The 18,204-nt window shown below is 34.7% G+C and overlaps 1 protein-coding gene and 1 pseudogene across 1 annotated transcript; both read right to left on the bottom strand.

The window, feature by feature from the left end:
* Window positions 1-7,827: 7,827 nt before the first annotated feature.
* On the bottom strand, window positions 7,828-11,561 carry LOC113702740 (serine carboxypeptidase-like 18; annotated as a pseudogene).
* A 1,178-nt stretch (window positions 11,562-12,739) lies between these two features.
* Window positions 12,740-17,483, bottom strand: LOC113704913 (serine carboxypeptidase-like 17). Its single transcript, XM_027226778.2, has 14 exons — window positions 17,256-17,483; window positions 17,018-17,163; window positions 16,077-16,153; window positions 15,868-15,990; window positions 15,475-15,577; window positions 15,325-15,362; window positions 15,106-15,207; window positions 14,659-14,745; window positions 14,390-14,545; window positions 14,188-14,259; window positions 13,958-14,082; window positions 13,450-13,563; window positions 13,264-13,324; window positions 12,740-13,166 (listed from the first exon to the last, which is right to left on the bottom strand). Exons 1-14 carry the CDS (start codon window positions 17,384-17,386, stop codon window positions 13,083-13,085), a joined length of 1,419 nt encoding a protein of 472 aa, XP_027082579.2. The 5' UTR covers window positions 17,387-17,483; the 3' UTR covers window positions 12,740-13,082.
* Between the last annotated feature and the right edge of the window lie 721 nt (window positions 17,484-18,204).

Here is an 18,204-nt window from a genome sequence, read left to right as displayed (position 1 = left end):
TTGAACCAGCCAGACAGCTCGGTTCGGAGTTGTGGTTGTCAAAATTTTGGGGGTTTATATTGGAATTTTGATTTTTTATATATAGAGTGATATAATACATGAAAGGCAAATGATCAGAGCAATTCTAAAAAGATAGTGACAGTTACCTCTTTATTGATGTCTAAATACACGTATTAACTTTAAAAAAGTAAGTGTGAATAATACACTTGTATTGTAATTTGTAGCTTTAAAAAGCAACTCTGACAACCAAAGCGTATGGAATCGTCCGTGTATATATCCAAGATTGGGGCAATTGGATTGTATTACTTTTTGTACTAGAAGTTATTGTATTTGCTATAATATATAGTCTACAATCACGGCTCTATTTATCTTAGCTGTTTTTTGGGATATTTTTTAAAAATTTTACTATAGTTGTATATATGAAAAATTTTTACTATAAATATTTTTTGAATCATTTTTAGAAGTATTTTTAAAATATATTTTTGAATATTTTTATAATTTATAATTTTTTTGAGATATTTTTAAAAAAATTTTACACGACCCACCACCACCCCCTCCCTTTTCCTCCCCCTCTCTCCTTTCTCTTCCTTTTCTCCTCCCTCTTTCCTTTCCCTTCTCCCTTCTCCCCCCTCCCCTCCTTCCTTCCAACCCCAAACTCCTCCCCCGCTCGTCGATGGTGGCTGCGACTTTAGCCATCCCTCTAACCATGACCGTCTTGGTCGCAATCAAATTTGATCGTGATTAGAAAAGTTGCGTTCAGTGGAGGGAAAGGAAATTGGGTGGCGGGGAAAGGAAAAGAAGAAAGGAGGAAGGAGAAGGAGAGAGAGGAAGAGGGAAAAAAGAGAAGGAGGAGGAGAGAGGAAGGAAATACGGGCAGAGAGAGAGAGAGGAGAGAGGAGAGAGGATCGTGGGTGTGGGGGTGGTGGCCATGGTGGTGGAGAGTGATGGGTAGTGGTGTATTTTTTTTATATATATATTTGGAATTGTTTTTGATATATTGTATGGATATGGTGTTTTTTGAGTTGTTTTTGTTTGTATATTATTGTAATATTGTATATGAAAAAATTATTTTTCAAAAATTGAGATATCCAAATAGAGCCCACATTAAGTGTTGCACTCTCTATATGTGATATATTTTGTTCGTGTATAATAAATTTTTGGGATTAACTTATATATACTATCAGTGTAAAGAAATTTCTTCCTTTCTTAAAAAGCATCAAAAACTAAAGACGGAACAGTTCAAGACAGCGTATCATACAGGGCACAGCTAAATAAATTTTTGTTTGATAAATAGTTAAATGATTAGTTAACTTTAACTGAATGAGGTTGTAGTAGGAAGAATAACACATAAATGCAATTATATTGTAGCATAATTAGAGACTTAAACATCAACTTTACTATGTATTATAGTACTAGTACGTGCCGCCACACTGAAAAAAGAAGCAAATACAAACTGTAGATAGAATTGATAATCTAGTATGCATAAGGATGAGATCCAGCAATCCTCCTGTGCAAACAAAGGCCCCGTTTGTATTGCTATTTTTAGGAGCTTTTGTGAAAAAATATACTGTAACGATTTGATATATGTGAGGTATAAATATAATCACGGAAAATGTAAAAATTTTTCTGCAAAAGGCTCCCGGGATTCATCCATTTCCTCCTTTTTAAATTCATTCGCATTGACACCTTCAAATTCAATATGGTCTACATGTCTCTCAGTGGTGGACTGCTTCAATAGATATAATAAATATTTGGAATATTTCAAAAGAGAGAGTTTCTTTAGTCATATGGTAACAATTACTACTATGGAAGGTCGTAAATTTTGTTTTTTGGAAAACCAAAGGAAGTATGTAATTTACCTCGAATAAAACAATGAATAATTATATATATTTTACACAGGCATAAAAGAAACACATTATAAGTGAATTAAAATTTACCTTCAATATTATGTGAAGTCTTGGTATTATTTATAAGAAAACAAGAAAAAGTCTTGCTATTGATGCCCGCCACTCTTGACTTTGTTTCGGTTTGTATTTAGGCGTGAATTGACCGGAGGAGGAAGCTCTAGACTCCAAGAGAACCTTAGAAATTAAGAGCGAATCATGGATTAATAGACTAGTGCTAAGGCCTTTTGCATACGGCTTTATTCAGCCAAATTATGTCAACAAGGAAACAGAAGGTTAAGTAATGTCCAACCAATCAACTTGGCAGCATCCAAAACCTGGTGTCAAAGTCCTCCTTGGTTTGGTCACCGAAACTGTCCCACTGCTCCAATTTCTTTGCAATTGTCCATTCATTACCTTGTCATGTTTAAAAGTCACTAATAGGAATAAAGTTGGGAATCATAGAGATGAAGTTCATCTTTGAATTTATCACCCCCACATCTTGCCATCAAAACGGTTAGCTTCAATTCTTTGAATTTATGTGGTGTTAAAGTCTAAGGAAACGTGGATGATCTGATCTCTATTCTATTGTTACTTGGATAGTAGCTTAACTTATTTTGGTGTTATTCAATAATGGCCCTTGCTTTTTGGTGGACGTACAAATTCTTGGAAAATTTTGCTTTTAGGTCTTTCTTCTTTATTTAAAAACCTTGATTTTCAATTGAGAAGTCTAAGGATCCACACAGAAAATGCTTAATTTATTACACTAAGACACTAGGACATAGAGTTGTATTAGTATTCGATCTAGTAAAAAATTTGGCTTTCATGACACGTTTTCAAAAATGTATTTTTTAATAAACTTTAATTTTTATTAAGTCATTCGTAAATGAGTACATTGTGACTGGAATTTTTAATGAGTGCATATACATTGCTTTTCTCAAGAATAGAAATGTAAACACATGTTTGTAGGGAGAATTATCAATTTGGTCCTTCACATTTTCAAGAAAAACTTGTTTAGTTCTTCACATTTAAAATCAACTAAAATAGTCCCTCAAATATAAAAAAATTTGCCCGTTTGGTCCTAGAGCTCATTTTTGTTCAATTTTTCAGTCAAAAATGCATGCCTACCTTATGTTCACATAATTTTCAAGGCAAAATGGAAATCAAATTCATTTCCCTTCACACAAAAAAAAAAAAAAACCTCTTCTCCCCATTTTTAGACAGACACTAAAAGTTTATTTTTGATGTTAAGTAACCAAACCCCAATTCCTAATAGCAAAACTTGAACAAATACACCCTCATAAAAAGGCGATGAAGAAAAAAGCTAGGGCTCAGATTGGAAAAAGGTAAAAACGATCGAGAAGCACTAGTGAATCAGCACACATAATAAAATTTTGTCTAAATAGCGCAATATCGTGATTTGTTGCATATATTATGTAATATTATAAGAGTAAATCTTACATGTACTAACAGTGTATATACTATTACCGTTGGATCCATGATACATATGCAAAAGTTGGAGTTCAAATTCAAATATTGCATAGTTGTCATTCATCCAATGTTAGTGTCTAAATTTGTTTGGATAGTGTATTATTTGAAATATTATTTGGAATAATTACTGTAGCACTTTTTGTGATGTGATGTATGTGAGATAAAAAGGTGGTTGGAAATACAAAAAGGTGAGTTGGGAAATGTGTCTATGATGCAAGCGAAATATTATTTGAGATAATATCACTATCCAAACAAACCAATTTATAAAACTACTAGGAGGTTATTGGCTGTGCTAAGCACAGCCTAGGCCCCTATAATCTGTTGTCATATCCAAACTTTTTGCATGTTTGAAGAGGGTTGTTGACCTGCTGGGTTTGGTAGCATAGGCGGCTGGAATTGGACTTGCTGAGGATAAATGTGCCGAATTTGTGCTCAGAAGAGCCGTGTGGTAGAGAGAAAGGAGGAAAAGGGTTCAACGGCAATTTGGGAAAGAAACAGTGCAATGGCAAAAGAAGGAAAAGAAATAGAAGGCTTGAAGAGGGGTGTTGACCTGCTGGGTTTGGTAGCAAAATCTCCTCTTCTCCGTTTCTTCCACTCAGATAGCCGAATATGAACCTGCAAAAGATGCTACTGTTCTACCAATTTTCTGAACAAAGCATTGTACTTTCTCTCGGTTAGAACCACAAAAACCCTCCACATGCACGTGATTGCACTTGCCCCAAGAATCAACTTCTTTTAGGGATTGTATTTGGTTTGAATTTACCAGTGAATTCGTCCTTTTTTCTGCTGCTACGAAGTGATTCAACGGCAATTTGAGAAAAAAAGCATTGCAATGGCAAAAGAAAGAAGAGAAATAGAAGGCTTCGGACAAGAGAAGCTTTAGATTCAGACAATTTGCAAGAAACATTTTACCCTGCCATTCCTTAAAAAAACAAAAGCATATATTTTTTGTCATTCAGAAATTATTGCAATCATTTGCTCAACAAAAATTTTTTTTGTCAAAATAAAAGACAGATGTTCACATATCAATAAATTAAAATAAAATTGATTCGAAAGTGTGTATTCTATTAGTTGGCTATTTCATTTTTGCATTTATAACAAATTGGAACCAATTTCTTTTCTTTTTTTTTTTTTATCATTTTCCCACTTTGAAGATATCTTTTTCTTTTCCTCCGAGTTCAAAAATAGCCAAGGTTTGATTAAGAAAGTTTAAATATTTTTTTAGCATGAAGATTAAAATAATAAAATTCTTGCTATCAAATTTGGATATTTCTTTTAATTTTTGAAAATGTGACAATTTTTCTATCATTTTTTGACGGCTTCTAAAATAGCAAAAGTTATATTAACAACGTAGCAAAAAATAAAAAAATATAAACTTTCAAAAAGACGAATAGAATTCTATGATTTTTAATAAAGTCAAGTTAATCTGTGAAATATAAGTTTAAATGATATTTCAAATCGTAATAAATATAAATTCAAATAATGATGATGATAATAATATTATAATTGGATTACATCTGTCCAAGACCTAGAGCTTGAAATCAATTTTAAACATTTCTTTTTGTTTTTGAAAATACGATGATCTGAAAAATACTCTCTCAAATTGACATCATAATAAATATAAATTGAAATAATGATAATAATAATAATAATAATTTGTAATTGAATTACATCTATCAAAAGCTTACAAATTGAAAAATTCAATAAAAATAATTGGACCTCATACTTGAATGCCAAGGCCAGACCAAATTTGGTCATTGTGCAATGCAGTCCAATCTATCTATCTACCGTTGCCTATAAAAAGAAAAGGAAAGAATGAAAGCTCAAAAATTCACCAAGAATGCCATGTGTCAATGAGACAGCATGCTACAGTAACAGTGCAATGGCAAAAGAAGGCAAAGAAATAGAAGGCTTCGGACAAGAGAAGCTTTAGATTTAGACAATTTGCAAGAAACATTTTACCTTGCCACTTGTCAGATAATTAAGAAGCCATGTGGCAAGAGGAAAGGAAAACAGTAAACCTTGCTCTTTTCTTATATACAAGGTAGATATGTGTTATCTGTTGTTGGGAATTGGGGTTTGGTGGTTGAAAATTAGAAATAGGGTTTGGTGGATGAAAATTGAGGGAAATGGGAGGTGATGTGCTTTTTTTTTTTTTTTTTTTTTGGTGTGAAGGGAAGCACATTTTGTTTCCATTTTGCCCTTGAAATTATACTATACAAATGTGAATTCACGATTAAAATATGTTAATTCTCCAAAAACAACAATATGATTCAAACACTTCAAGAAGCAAATTCTAAATTATCACCATTTCAATGTCTAAAAGTGGCAATTTACATCAAAATAATATGAAATATGGCGCATTTAGATATAAGAGTCACTTAGCTTGAAGAAACAAAAGACATCAGAAAGGACATTTTATTCATAAAAACGTGTTTGCATGTGAAATCAGCAACCAAATGCAATTCATACAAATAGCCAGTAAAATCTGGTTTAATTTGGTTTAATTCATCGTCATCAACATCATCATTATTATTTGGTTTAATTTGCAGGTAGACCAATTATTTCTCTTTTACCATTTGCACGGTCTCTTCCAATGGCCCTTTTAATAAGAAACGAACATCAGGTGATGCTTTTTTGCATGAACTAACATTACCTTTTAATCCAACAAGATGTTGCTTCATTCCATTAATACCACAAGCAACCAAAGAGATGCTGCAAAACCCGCATATTAGAACCTTTTTGCCTTCAAGATTTTGACCCTCTATTACATGTTTCCATGCACGATCATTTTTTTCGTCGAGGATTTTGTACAGTAGTAGACCCTTGTACCATTGACTGTGAATTCAAAGGTAAAGAGGGTGAAGTTGCACCTTCCATACCTAAAAAAAAAAAAAAAAAAAAAAAATTGGACTCCACTGGATGAACAAGATACAAGCATGGTTCAAAGTCGTGGTTGCGGTCACGGTCGCGGTCCGGAACGTTCCACATCGGTTTCGACATATCGGTCGCGATCTCGGTGAGACGCAAATTTTAAAGTATTTAATATTCTAAAAATTATTAATAATATAAAAAAAGTATGCTAAACAAAAATAATAAAAAATAGCAAAAGAAATGGCCAAGTCAATCCGTCACGGTGTAACTCGGCCGATTTCTCGTCTTGACTCGGGATAACTCGGAGTGACTCGGTGTGACTCGGCCGAGTCAATCCGTCGCGGTGACGTCTCGGCCGGTTTCTCGGCGAGTCAAGTATCTCGGTATCATTTCGTCACGGTATCGTATCGGTAGGGGCCGAGACGGTGACGACTCGGTCGAGTCGTCTCGGTCTCGACCGAGACTTCGAACCATGGATACAAGTCAACTTTTCCCATGCGTCTGGAAGCGTTCTTATGGTGAAATTGCAGATACTTAGATGAACACATATACTGCTTAAAATTAGAACAATTTCTGCCCCATTAAGTGTATGATTCCATCATGTGTTTCTTGGATTTCAGTCCTGAAATCAAGAAGTTTGATAAAGAAAAAATAATCATCCTTATGCAAAGATAGAAACTAAGAGAAGATCTGGGAATGAGCAGCTCGTACTGGTACATGATTCGTTGTACTTTGGACTTTTAGTTACTATATGTCAAGAAATATAACCTTATGAGGCAGGTCCTAGATGTTGGTAGTCTTATCATATATATATCCTCAAGTTTCATATAACAAATGAAAAACCAATCTGTAGCAAAACAATCAAGTAAATTGAATATGAAACCTAAATGTTATACTTGAAAGCCTGAATCGTAACAAACGACAAAGGATGCATAAATCAACCTGTCAGCACAATCGATCTTATTACATGATTACTACTGTCTGTATGCAAGGTAATTGAATACTACTTCAAGTCAATTTGAGGGCCCATTTTAAGGAAACAAACAACAAAAAGAAAACAACAAAAACGAATAATAGATACTTTGGCAGAGACAATTAGTTATTAAACTAATTGTAAAACTAAATTAAACCAAAATATACCCAATTTGAGAGCTTTCTGTGGGGAATATGGCTTTCTAATGCAAGTTGGAATCCTCCATGTTAAATTGATAAGATGATAGGGATTAAAAGCCTACATGGCTCTCTAATGCAAGTTGGAATTAAAAGCCCCTTGATTTATAGATTGTTTAAGGATGTGAGTGATTTAACGGTATTTTTTTATTCCTGATAATAAATGCAAGATTTACAAGTTAGGTCACTTGTATGATGTTTGAGAAAAACAAGAAAGAAAAGTTTGGAAACCGAGGTCAAATGATCCAACCAGTTCATACGTTTGGTCGATTTTTTTACGGTTTCAACTGATTTTTTTTTTTTTTTTGAAAAAAGAGGTACAATGCTATTAATCAGCCTGCAGAGAAGGCCGCCGATTCACATTTGGATTTTACACATTTTGTGTACTTCAAAAGGGAATGGGTAAAGCTTATCACGAAATCACAAATATTGATATCTCAACTTAAACGCTTGATACAACATCAAGTCTTAAGGTGAATGGGACAAAATACATAAATGTGATTGTAAGTCCTACAAACTCTAGAAACTTTTTTTTTTTTTTTATCTCGATCTATAAGGGATAATTAGTGAACCACCGGTCAATCATGGCAAAACATTCTTTTGGTTTGTATTCTGGAGCAGTGTGACCTGCACCCTGAGAAAACAAGAAAGGGGAGTATTACTTAGTCCATGCTTTCGTGCGTTATCGGAAGAAAGAATTAGGTTAACATTTTCTCACCTTTACTGTTGCAAATGTGAAACAGCATACATCTTCTTTGAATTGGTAATTCAGTGTGTAGCTGTAGGGGACAAATTATTGCATTGCTGTTAGCTTAGGTCACACAATTTTTGGTATATATTGCAAAGAAACTGTTGAATACAGGTAGCAATGAAACCTAACCCTGCAATTTGACCATTGACAAACCAAGGTCGCCAATCATCCTCAACAGTTAGATTGAGATCACGTATCCATTGAAGTGTTCCAAGGTAAGGGACCACCATATCATGATCACCACTGCAGGGGAACAAAAGAAATAGGGTACACAATGGGGGATCAAAACTGGACTTATAACTGCAATTTCTGGACAAAACCTTATTCGGATAAACTCTCAATTATTTCAGAACAAATCATTAGGCCTTATTCAGATAAACTCTCAATTATTTGGTCCATCAGGTCTTATAATTTTACTCCAACTGATAATCTAATTTACGAAATGCATATTTTCCAATGATAATTAAACTATAGAAAATTTTGTTTAAGAATCTATATCTTTGTCCATTTTGTCGTTGTTGTAGAAAAGCACTGTGTTGATCGGATCTTCAATTTGTAACTAAAGAGAACAAGAAACGATTCAAAACTGTAACAAGTCAGGAGAGGCAAGAGGACATATACTTAACCTGTATATTAATGCCTGATATCCTTTCCTACTAAGAACCTGGTGATAGTCGAACACACTTGCAACATCCCTACCTCTTGAATGAGGTGAAGAGCAAACAAGCATTCTGTATTATTTGGGCTTGGATTGATGTATTCCCCATTACAGCTACTTTTAGCCCGCTGAAATTAAATAGCTAGCCTCAATGATCTAGTCAAATTTTCACAAAAAAAAAGAAGAGGGATCTCTATGTGATGAAATGAAATGAAACATCACATTTACTATCATTTGGGGACTGTGGAACAGACAAATTAAAGCACACAACAGTTAAAGGAAGTTTGTGAAAGTTGAGGAAGAAAGTAAAACCTCGTAATACTCATCTGATATAAGTCCCAGACGATGAGCGTAAGGGACTTTCCAGTTCTCATCCTTCCTAGAATCCGTTATTGGGTTGCCAACCATGTATCCCTTTTTCAAGATTTGGAAAAACACAGAAATTAAAATTTTCAAATATCAGTATAGCCAGCATAAAGTGTAGCAAACTAATGATTGAAACCGAAAAATAAAAAAAAAAGGTGTATTTTGAGGGATTCACCTCGACTGACATCCGTGGCTTCAATCCAGCCTCATTACCTAAACAGAGTAATGATCAGTTTCATTTTGAGCATGGTGGAAGCTACTTCCATCATGAAAAACTTAATACAATAATCGCATTACCACCATTTGATATTTCTAAAACAACCATTGGAACAATTTTCCCTGCGTAGGAGTCACCAGCAATGTAGAGGCGATTCTTCATGAATCTGGGGTGATTTAACAGCCACTGCATTGGATTATCATCATAGTTTTATTCATCTTTCGGGTGTCAATTCAATTAAAGATTAAAAAGAGAATCATTTAATATCGGTCCCTCCCGCGATATTTCTTCTCCAAAGTGATATGATATGCTAGCTACACTAAAATTATTAAAAAATCAACTGATGGTTGGGAGATTTTTTCAAGTCACCTTTTGCAGGAAAAGGTAAGCATCCTTTGTTGATTTAGTGTCGGAGGAGAAGTAACCTTGAGAAGTAGTTGCATACGAGAATCCGGTACCAACAGGCAAGTCCAAAAGGATAATGCTGGCAATCTGCTGAACACATGAGCAGCAAATTACAAATAAATTTTCAATACAGATGTTGAGAGCAGTTTAATGGATCTGAGATAAATTGAGCACCTTTGTCCATGCATAGGGATTTGCATGCAATGAAGGCAAGCTTCCATTGTAACGTTCATCATCAAAGGACAAAGGACCTACTTTTAAAGAAGTAGCTGCAGCTTAGTGGATGGTAAATAAAGTACCTTAGTAGTCAATAAACTATTATTGTTCAAATCTTTTAGGATAATTTCAGAAAGCTCCCTTGAGGTTTCTAGTAATTTTAGACAGCTCTTCTCACGTTTTGAAAATTACACATACCTCCCTTAGTACATAAGTTTGGGTTTCACCTTGATGACGTAAGACGAAAAAAAGTATATGAATGCCCAAAATTGCCCTCATCTAAATTTCCTTAGTATGAATAATCATAAAAATTTTTTAAAAGGCAAAACATCAACAAAAGTGCAAGTTTGGGATAATAATTTTAGTACAGTCTATCAAATTATATTTTTCCGTAATTCAGTAGCTTTTTTATGCTCAATAATATGAATAATTGGGTTGTTGGCAAAGATGATTGCTTCCATCATCATCAATAGCAATAACATATTTGATGCTAGAAGGAAGGAGACGTCTACCCTGATTAGTATATTTGAGTGATAGAATGTTACAATTTAATGGTTATAACTGAAATAGTTTGACCACAATATATGGCCTGATCAAGAAGAATTGTTTTCTATTTTCTGTTATCTTTTCCCTTTTTAATCAATGGCTTGTCTTTTGAAAAATTATGAATATTATTATAATCATTGTTTATCATCAAGGGAGTTAAGTGTAATATTAAAAGCTTCAAGAGAGTTCAGTGAAATTAACAGAATTATCCCAATCTTTTATCATCATCTAAACTAAATCATCCCACCCACTAATGTCTAATAAACGTAACAGTTTTGTCCGTTTTCCACAAGTCTTGTCCGTTTCTTAAATCTAGCTCCCCGCCTGCTAAAAGAGGAAAAATGTTGGAACGAGACTCAAGAGAGCATACCCATACCAATTTTGTAAACAAGACCGGAAAAAGCAGAGAGCATACCGATTTCGTAAACAAGACCGGAAAATGCAGAACAACCGGGGCCACCGGTGAGCCAAAGCACGAGAGGGTCCATGCTGACATCTCTCTCCGACTCGATGAAGTAGTAGAACAGCTGCACGCTATCATTTTCTCCCACCCCAACGTATCTGACCACAAGTTTAATGCAATCAAGTTTAAACGATGAAGGAGAAGAAGAAGAAGAAGAAGGAGATTAAACGATGGATTACCCAGTTTCAAGTTTGAAAGGTAGTGCTCCTGGGTAACCTGGCAGAGACTTCACAATGATTTGTGCATCTGCAACGTTAATTAAGAGAAGGAAAAGAAGAAGTAAATTAAGTATCAAGCCTATTAATGCAAACTCGTGCACATGCATGTGAACCAAATTCTGTGAGGACAGAGGAGGAGTGAAAGAACTCTAGAAGTCCAGGCCTCGGGGCAAATAGTGAAGCAAATAGGCTGGTTGTTTACGCAATTCCATTTCCTTGTTTCGTATATATGTTCGGCCGGTTGGTCAAGTTAGCTATTCTAATTTGATTTGGTTGGTTGGAAAATAAGTTTAGTACTTGAGCACAATTATTAAGGAGAGAAATGAAATGTTGCAGTTCAAGATAGAAAGTGGACGACTAGCTTTAGGAGTTAGGACTACCAAACGCTTAATTGAGTTCAAAGATTTGAGATATTCATTTTTTTTTCTTTTTGGATAAAACACCATATTTTCATTAAATTAAATTTACACTAATGACAAAAATTACGTCACACATACATAGATACAATAAGATCTAAAGAACAATGCTACAAATCTAAAGAATTAATAAAACTTAAACCGTAAAGTTTCAACAACACGAGGGTGCTCAATTTAGTGATTGGTTTTGAATGTTCCAGTATAATTGTTTCTTTGAGTAATTACCATCACTCAAATAATGATTAGTGGCGTTAAATAGACTCTTATGCTTGCCTCTATTATTAGTGGAGTTATTCTAATAATTTGGCAAATGCTAAGTAGCACAATTTAATATTTGTGTGTTGCTTTAAGAAATTTGAAGGCACTGCGCAGTGTAATCCGGTTAATTGGATGTACTCCTTGATGGGTACTATTTTCTCCTCTTAACTAATTTAGAATTTGTATAATTTCCAAACACTTGAAGCTTCCAACCTCAAAATTTTGAGATATACTCAGCCTTGAAAATTAAGAATTTATGCACCCATAATTTTAGCATTTGATTTCAATTTTTTGACATTGAACATTATCAGGAGATATTAGAATTTATTAACTTGCTAACGAAGGGCAGAAAGAGAGAGAGAGAGAGAGGTGTAAATAGAGAGAAAAGTAAAGAAATGGAAGGATGAATGGCTCAAGAAATTAAACTGTCTCTCCCAAAGGGGTAAAAATTATAGGAAAGCGAGATTGAGTTATTTACTGGTTGTGAATTGGCATATTTGTACATCAAGACAAACTCCAATAATTAATACTCATATTACCAATCTTTTTCTCTCCATTTCTCTTCCACCACTCTCCAAGAAGATGGAAGAGTGTTCCTATCCTTTCTCTTCTCTCCAATGTTTTCTAACCTAAACTTTATCTACTTCTCTTATCTTCTTTAAACTCCCAAACTAAGCATAAAAGAAAATCAGAAGAGAAATTGGGGTAAAGGTATGAGTGGATTCACCAAGTCTGTTTGGACATCTGGTTGGATGATAAAGCGATTTCTTTATATTTCATCGGATATGGAAAAGATGGAAATTGGGGTAGTACCAAACTCACGGGTATAGATTAGTAGACATGGATAGGAGGTTTACAAGTTACTACTCTTTATCGCATACTACTTCCTTTCAATCATCAATTTCCTAGTTGATAGTGTGTCTTGGCTCATTCCACCCGGAACTGACAAATTCTAGACCAAACGAGAGTATTTTACTCTTTTACATCACTGAAGGTGAAAATGTTGAGCCTTATTAACGTAGAAAGAATTTTGCAAATGGTCATCTTACTAGTATTTTCTGTGATGATTGAAATAATAAAATTGGAATCTTGAATTGGATCTTTCTGGTAACTGTAGAGAAATATTCTCTTGAAGCCTTTCTTTCTTGATCTACAAAGGATAGTAAGAGAACCATCGGTCGATCATGGCAAAACATTCTTTTGGCTTGTATTCTGGAGCTGTGTGACCTCCACCCTGAGAATATATAACAAACGTAGTAATATGTTAACTTGTTTCATGTTTCCTTGCATATTCTGAGGAAAAAGACTCATGGCCAAGGAATTTGTCTTGCCTTGACAGTTGCAAACGTGAGATAGCACTGATCTTCCTGGTACTGGTACTTCAATGTGTACCTGAAAGGGACAATTTCTTGAATATTTGGTTACTTATAAATCTCATGTATTGGCTCTTAGTGGGGAAAATTTTAAGGAGTAAAAGAAAACAACTTTTAAATACAGCTAAAAATTTGAAAACGAACCCTGCAATTTGACCATTGAGAAACCAAGGTCGCCAATCCTCCTCAAGAGTAAGATTCAGATCACGTATCCATTGGAGTGTGCCAATGTAGGGAATCATCATATCATGATCACCACTGCAGGAGAAGTAGGGATGTAGGTGGACTGACTGATCAAAATGGACAATTGAGTGCAAAATGCATTTCCTAGTCCCTACTTCTTAAAGGAATAAAATTTTGGGCATTTTCACAAACTTCATTGATAGATGCTCAATTAGTTTTTGCATCAAGTACTTGGAATCTTGCAAATTAACCATCTAATTCATGATCAATAAAATTTCCTGCTCTGCCAATGAATCTGTGCTGAACTGCTGATTGATATATATTTATTTTCTATATTTTTCATTGCAATTGAAGTATATTGTTGATGAGCTATTCAATTGCGCCTAATGATGACAAGACAAAACAAGAAATGCATGATGATTCAAGAGCGTGACAAATATAAGGATGCAGCAGATATCCCATCCTTAACCTGTACACTAGAGCTTGATATCCTTTTGTGCTAAGAACCTGATGATGGTCAAATACACTTGTCACATCTTGGTCATATGATATTGGTAAGCTCCCATTGCATCTTTTCCATTTTTCCTTTGTGCCCTTGCAATTAAACAGAAAAAATTGGTTAGAAAACAAGATTAGATGGCACAACTTAAAAAACATTTAAGGATTGACGCATGCTTTTCCTCCTCGTGCCCAACTTACTTTTCGAATTTGAAGAGCTTCTCGGACACTTGGGTTGTTCATCCATACATAGGACAGCACATAATCAGTAAACTACATGCCCAATGGAAGTTGACTTTAGCAAATATTTAGAATCAGGGAAAGATATATAGCATGCTATGAAGTAAAAATAATGTGTAAAAGTTAGTATATAAATTTCAAACGAGGAGGAGGAAGAAGTTACGCGACACTTTGGATTTTCTTGATCGGATGACGGGAGGAGAATGTCATTTGGATCTTCTTCAAAATATGTTAGATCCCATTTGAGTCCATCTAGTTTTGGGGCTCGAAATTTGCATATTGGTTCCAAAATATGAGAAAGGCATATATTGCTGGTACACTGCAGTAGGAAAAAGAATTGCTTTAATTGAATCTCGGTGTTCTATAACATAATGGAAGATACTGGTTAGTCAGCACTCAGCAGCAATGCTAATGCACCTGTAAGGCTGTTACCTGTTTAATAAGCTGAAGAGCAAACTGGCATTCTGCATTGTTCGGGTTTGGATTCATGTATTCCCCATCACAGCTACTTTTTGCCCGCTGAAATTCATGTAATCTCAGTTTTAGTCCATGATTTGATAGTAAATTTACAGTACGAAAAGTAAGAAGGCTGAGAATTCGAACTTGAGAAAGTTGAACAAAACAAATCCATCAAATAGCAGCAGGTCCAAATCCTTGAATTAACATGAGAAAACTTTTATATTCCTTCTGCCTTTTCAATTCCAAAAGAGCCCAATATCCATTGGTTAGGTTTAGTATAGAAAGGAAAAATTGAGCAAGGTTAGTATAAGTATTAGTATCTTGGGAAATAAACATAATTTGGATAACATAATATTAATCTTTCTAATTTCAGCTTTAAACTAGTGTTAACAAAAAACAATCAAGAGACTTGAGTACCACCTCATAATACTCATCTGATATGAGCGCCAGACGATGAGCATATGGGACTCTCCAATTCTCATCCTTCGGAACATTCACTGCAGGGTTGCCAATCAAGTATCCCTTTTTCAACATTTTGGAAGAACATAGTACAACATTATTGTTTCAACATATTATATGAAATCTTAGCAAAACTAAATGGCTAATAATGAAAAAAAAAATTGTGTTCAAGGGAGTCACCTCGATTGACATATGGGGCGTCAATCCAGCCTCATTACCTACACACGGTGATATATATATATATATATATATATATATAATTCTCTTCTCAGCATGGTGGAAGCAAATCTTTCTAAATATAACTATCTAAACATGAATCAGGATTACCACCTTTTGTTATTTCTAAAACGACCATGGGAGCAATTTTCCCTCCATAGGAGTCACCGGCAATGTAAAGGCGATTGTTGATAAATTTGGGATGATTTAACAGCCACTGCATGTATAAATCATCATGAGTATTTGCCTTGTTATATTTATCTTTTACAACATCCATTTAATTTAATTTGATGGGCATAAATAGAGGCAATTTTGGTTTTCCATATCCCATGATATTTCTTCATCCTATGATCGGAAGCATGATTAAGCATAAAGTCATGGAATAAATGTACTGTAATAACCATCTATCCCAATTAATGAAAAGACAAAAAAAAAAAAAACATAGTAGCAACATATATAGTATTATCAATTTCTAGTAATGTTGATGTTGATGTTTGTTTTAATTACCTTTTGCAGAAACATGTAAGCGTCATTTGTTGATTTAGTGTCTGAGGAGAGGTAACCTTGAGAAGTAGTTGCATAGGAGAATCCGGTGCCAACAGGCAAGTCTAAAAGGATAATGTTGGCAATCTGCAGAAGGCATATAGGATTAAAACGCTAATGAATGACTGGAAACACATGCCTAAAGTAGTTTAAAGTTGGGCTAAAATTTTCACCTTTGTCCACGAATAAGGATTCAGAATAAATGAAGGTAAGCTTCCATTGTAAGATTCGGCATCAAAATTCAAAGGACCTATAATTGAACAAATGTATTGAGTGATCAACAATAATAATATCTAATTTAGCAATTTCTTGATTTTTGGCTAGGAACCATTTAGAGGTCCTGTTGACCTTACCTACTAAATAATATAATGTTGGATAATTACTTCTGCTGTGATTTATCATTTATGGAGCAGCAAAAGTTCAAGAATTCGTTACTTTACTCTATTATCCTTAAAATCTTTGTGTAGTCAATACTCCCTTCTGTATTGTATACTTTTTTCTTTTTTAAAAATTATTAGACCTGATAGCGAATACTAATGATAAATAACAACAAATATAGTGGGCAAAATTTTGAAAACATAGTGTAAATTGTTACAAAAATGTTGTTGTCATTTCCTGTTTGCCAAATTAGTCAACTATTAACTGCTTAACCAAAATTAATGTTGAGAAGGGGTAATATACCTCATTTCTAAATTTCGAGGAGAAAGACACACATTAAATCAAGAGTAAATTTTGTATACACTGACAGTGTATACACTATCACGGTTGGATGCACGACACGTATGCAAAATTTGGATCTCAAATTCAAATTTGGATTATGTGTCATGCATCTAATGATGAAAGTGCATACACTGTCAGTGTATAGATGAGAATATACATTTCCTAGTGTGTGAATAATGGATGAGAATATACATGGATTAGGATCATACAAGTTTCAATCCAAACCAATTTGAACCCTCGATCGAGTGGAAATAAGTGAAGAAATAGCAAACAAACCTACTTGTAAAAACAAGTAGGATTATGGTGTAAAAAAAAAAAAAAATAGAACGTCACCGTTCTGCCCTCAACTGGTTTGAACAGGAACGTGCGAGGCACGTGATCCGAGTACACATACCTATTTCATAAACAAGACCAGAGAAAGCAGAGCAACCAATGCCACCAGTGAGCCAAAGCACAAGAGGATCCCTGACGGCATCTCTCTCTGACTCAATGAAGTAGTAGAATAGCTGCACGGTATCATTTTTGCCCACGCTCACATATCTGAATATAAAGAACGTAAAATTGTCACCTTTCATTCAGCCACTGTAACTTGTGAAAATAAACTGAACTGAAGATACATAATTGACGATTACCCAGTCTCAAGCTTGAATGGTAGTTCTCCGGGGTAACCTGGTAAACTCTTCACGATGGTTTGTGCCGAATTAACGTTAAAGAGAAGAGAAAGAAGAAGCAACTCAAGAAACCAAATGCAACTGAGGAACATGTTTGAAATTGGAGCCAACGAAAGCTTGAAACGTTGTTTTGCAGAATTGGCAAGTCAGGCTTTTTGGATCCTTGGAGGAGGCAAAGTCTAGCTAGCACTTCTGAGAAGTAAATTTATTAAATAGTTATTAATTAAGACAAGGACGTCTCTGCTGAAAAACAGCAAATTAATAATCAATGATTCCTTTTGGTTGTTAAGTAACGTGTTAGCGTAGGTTTAGGATGCAAATTACGTATTGGTTCCTTTTTTTCTGACTTTGCATCTCTTTGACAAATTGGGATATATATTATATGTGTTACAATTTGCTTCGGTTGAAACTTCACGTCCGCTCTTTTGTCTTGGAAAACTAGTTTTGTTAATGAGCATAATGATCGAGGAGAAATTGAACAATAGTATTATACTTTTCACTGATCTCTTTACTGGTTCTGGTGTGTGTGTTCTGGAAGAAGAAAAAGGAAGGAAACTGCTGCTACAGATTTAACACTTTTCGTTCTTAGGACTTCTAAATATGACATGTTATCATGTTTTGGACCTACGTTCACCAAAGAAAATATGCAATGGAAAATTATATAGAACTAGGTACCATGAGATTGTTAAGACAATCGTGCACATTTTCGTTAGTTCAGACACTAGCGGAAGCCCCCAGCAGGATAGCTCAACCGGTGTGGTTGTTCCTCTTTAGGCATGTCCACCAGATTTCGAGTCTCGCTGTTAATGCGCTCGGAGCGGGTTGGGGTGCCCTCTCTCGGGCCGCGGGGAATTAGTCAGGTCGAAAGCCCGGACATCCTTGCATGGACAAAAAAAAAAAAGAAGAAAAA

The sequence above is a fragment of the Coffea arabica genome, chromosome 8e (assembly GCF_036785885.1).
Source record: "Coffea arabica cultivar ET-39 chromosome 8e, Coffea Arabica ET-39 HiFi, whole genome shotgun sequence".
Lineage (NCBI taxonomy): Eukaryota > Viridiplantae > Streptophyta > Magnoliopsida > Gentianales > Rubiaceae > Coffea > Coffea arabica.
Note: the sequence above shows the minus strand (reverse complement) of the source record. Positions and strands in the feature narration are given on the sequence as shown.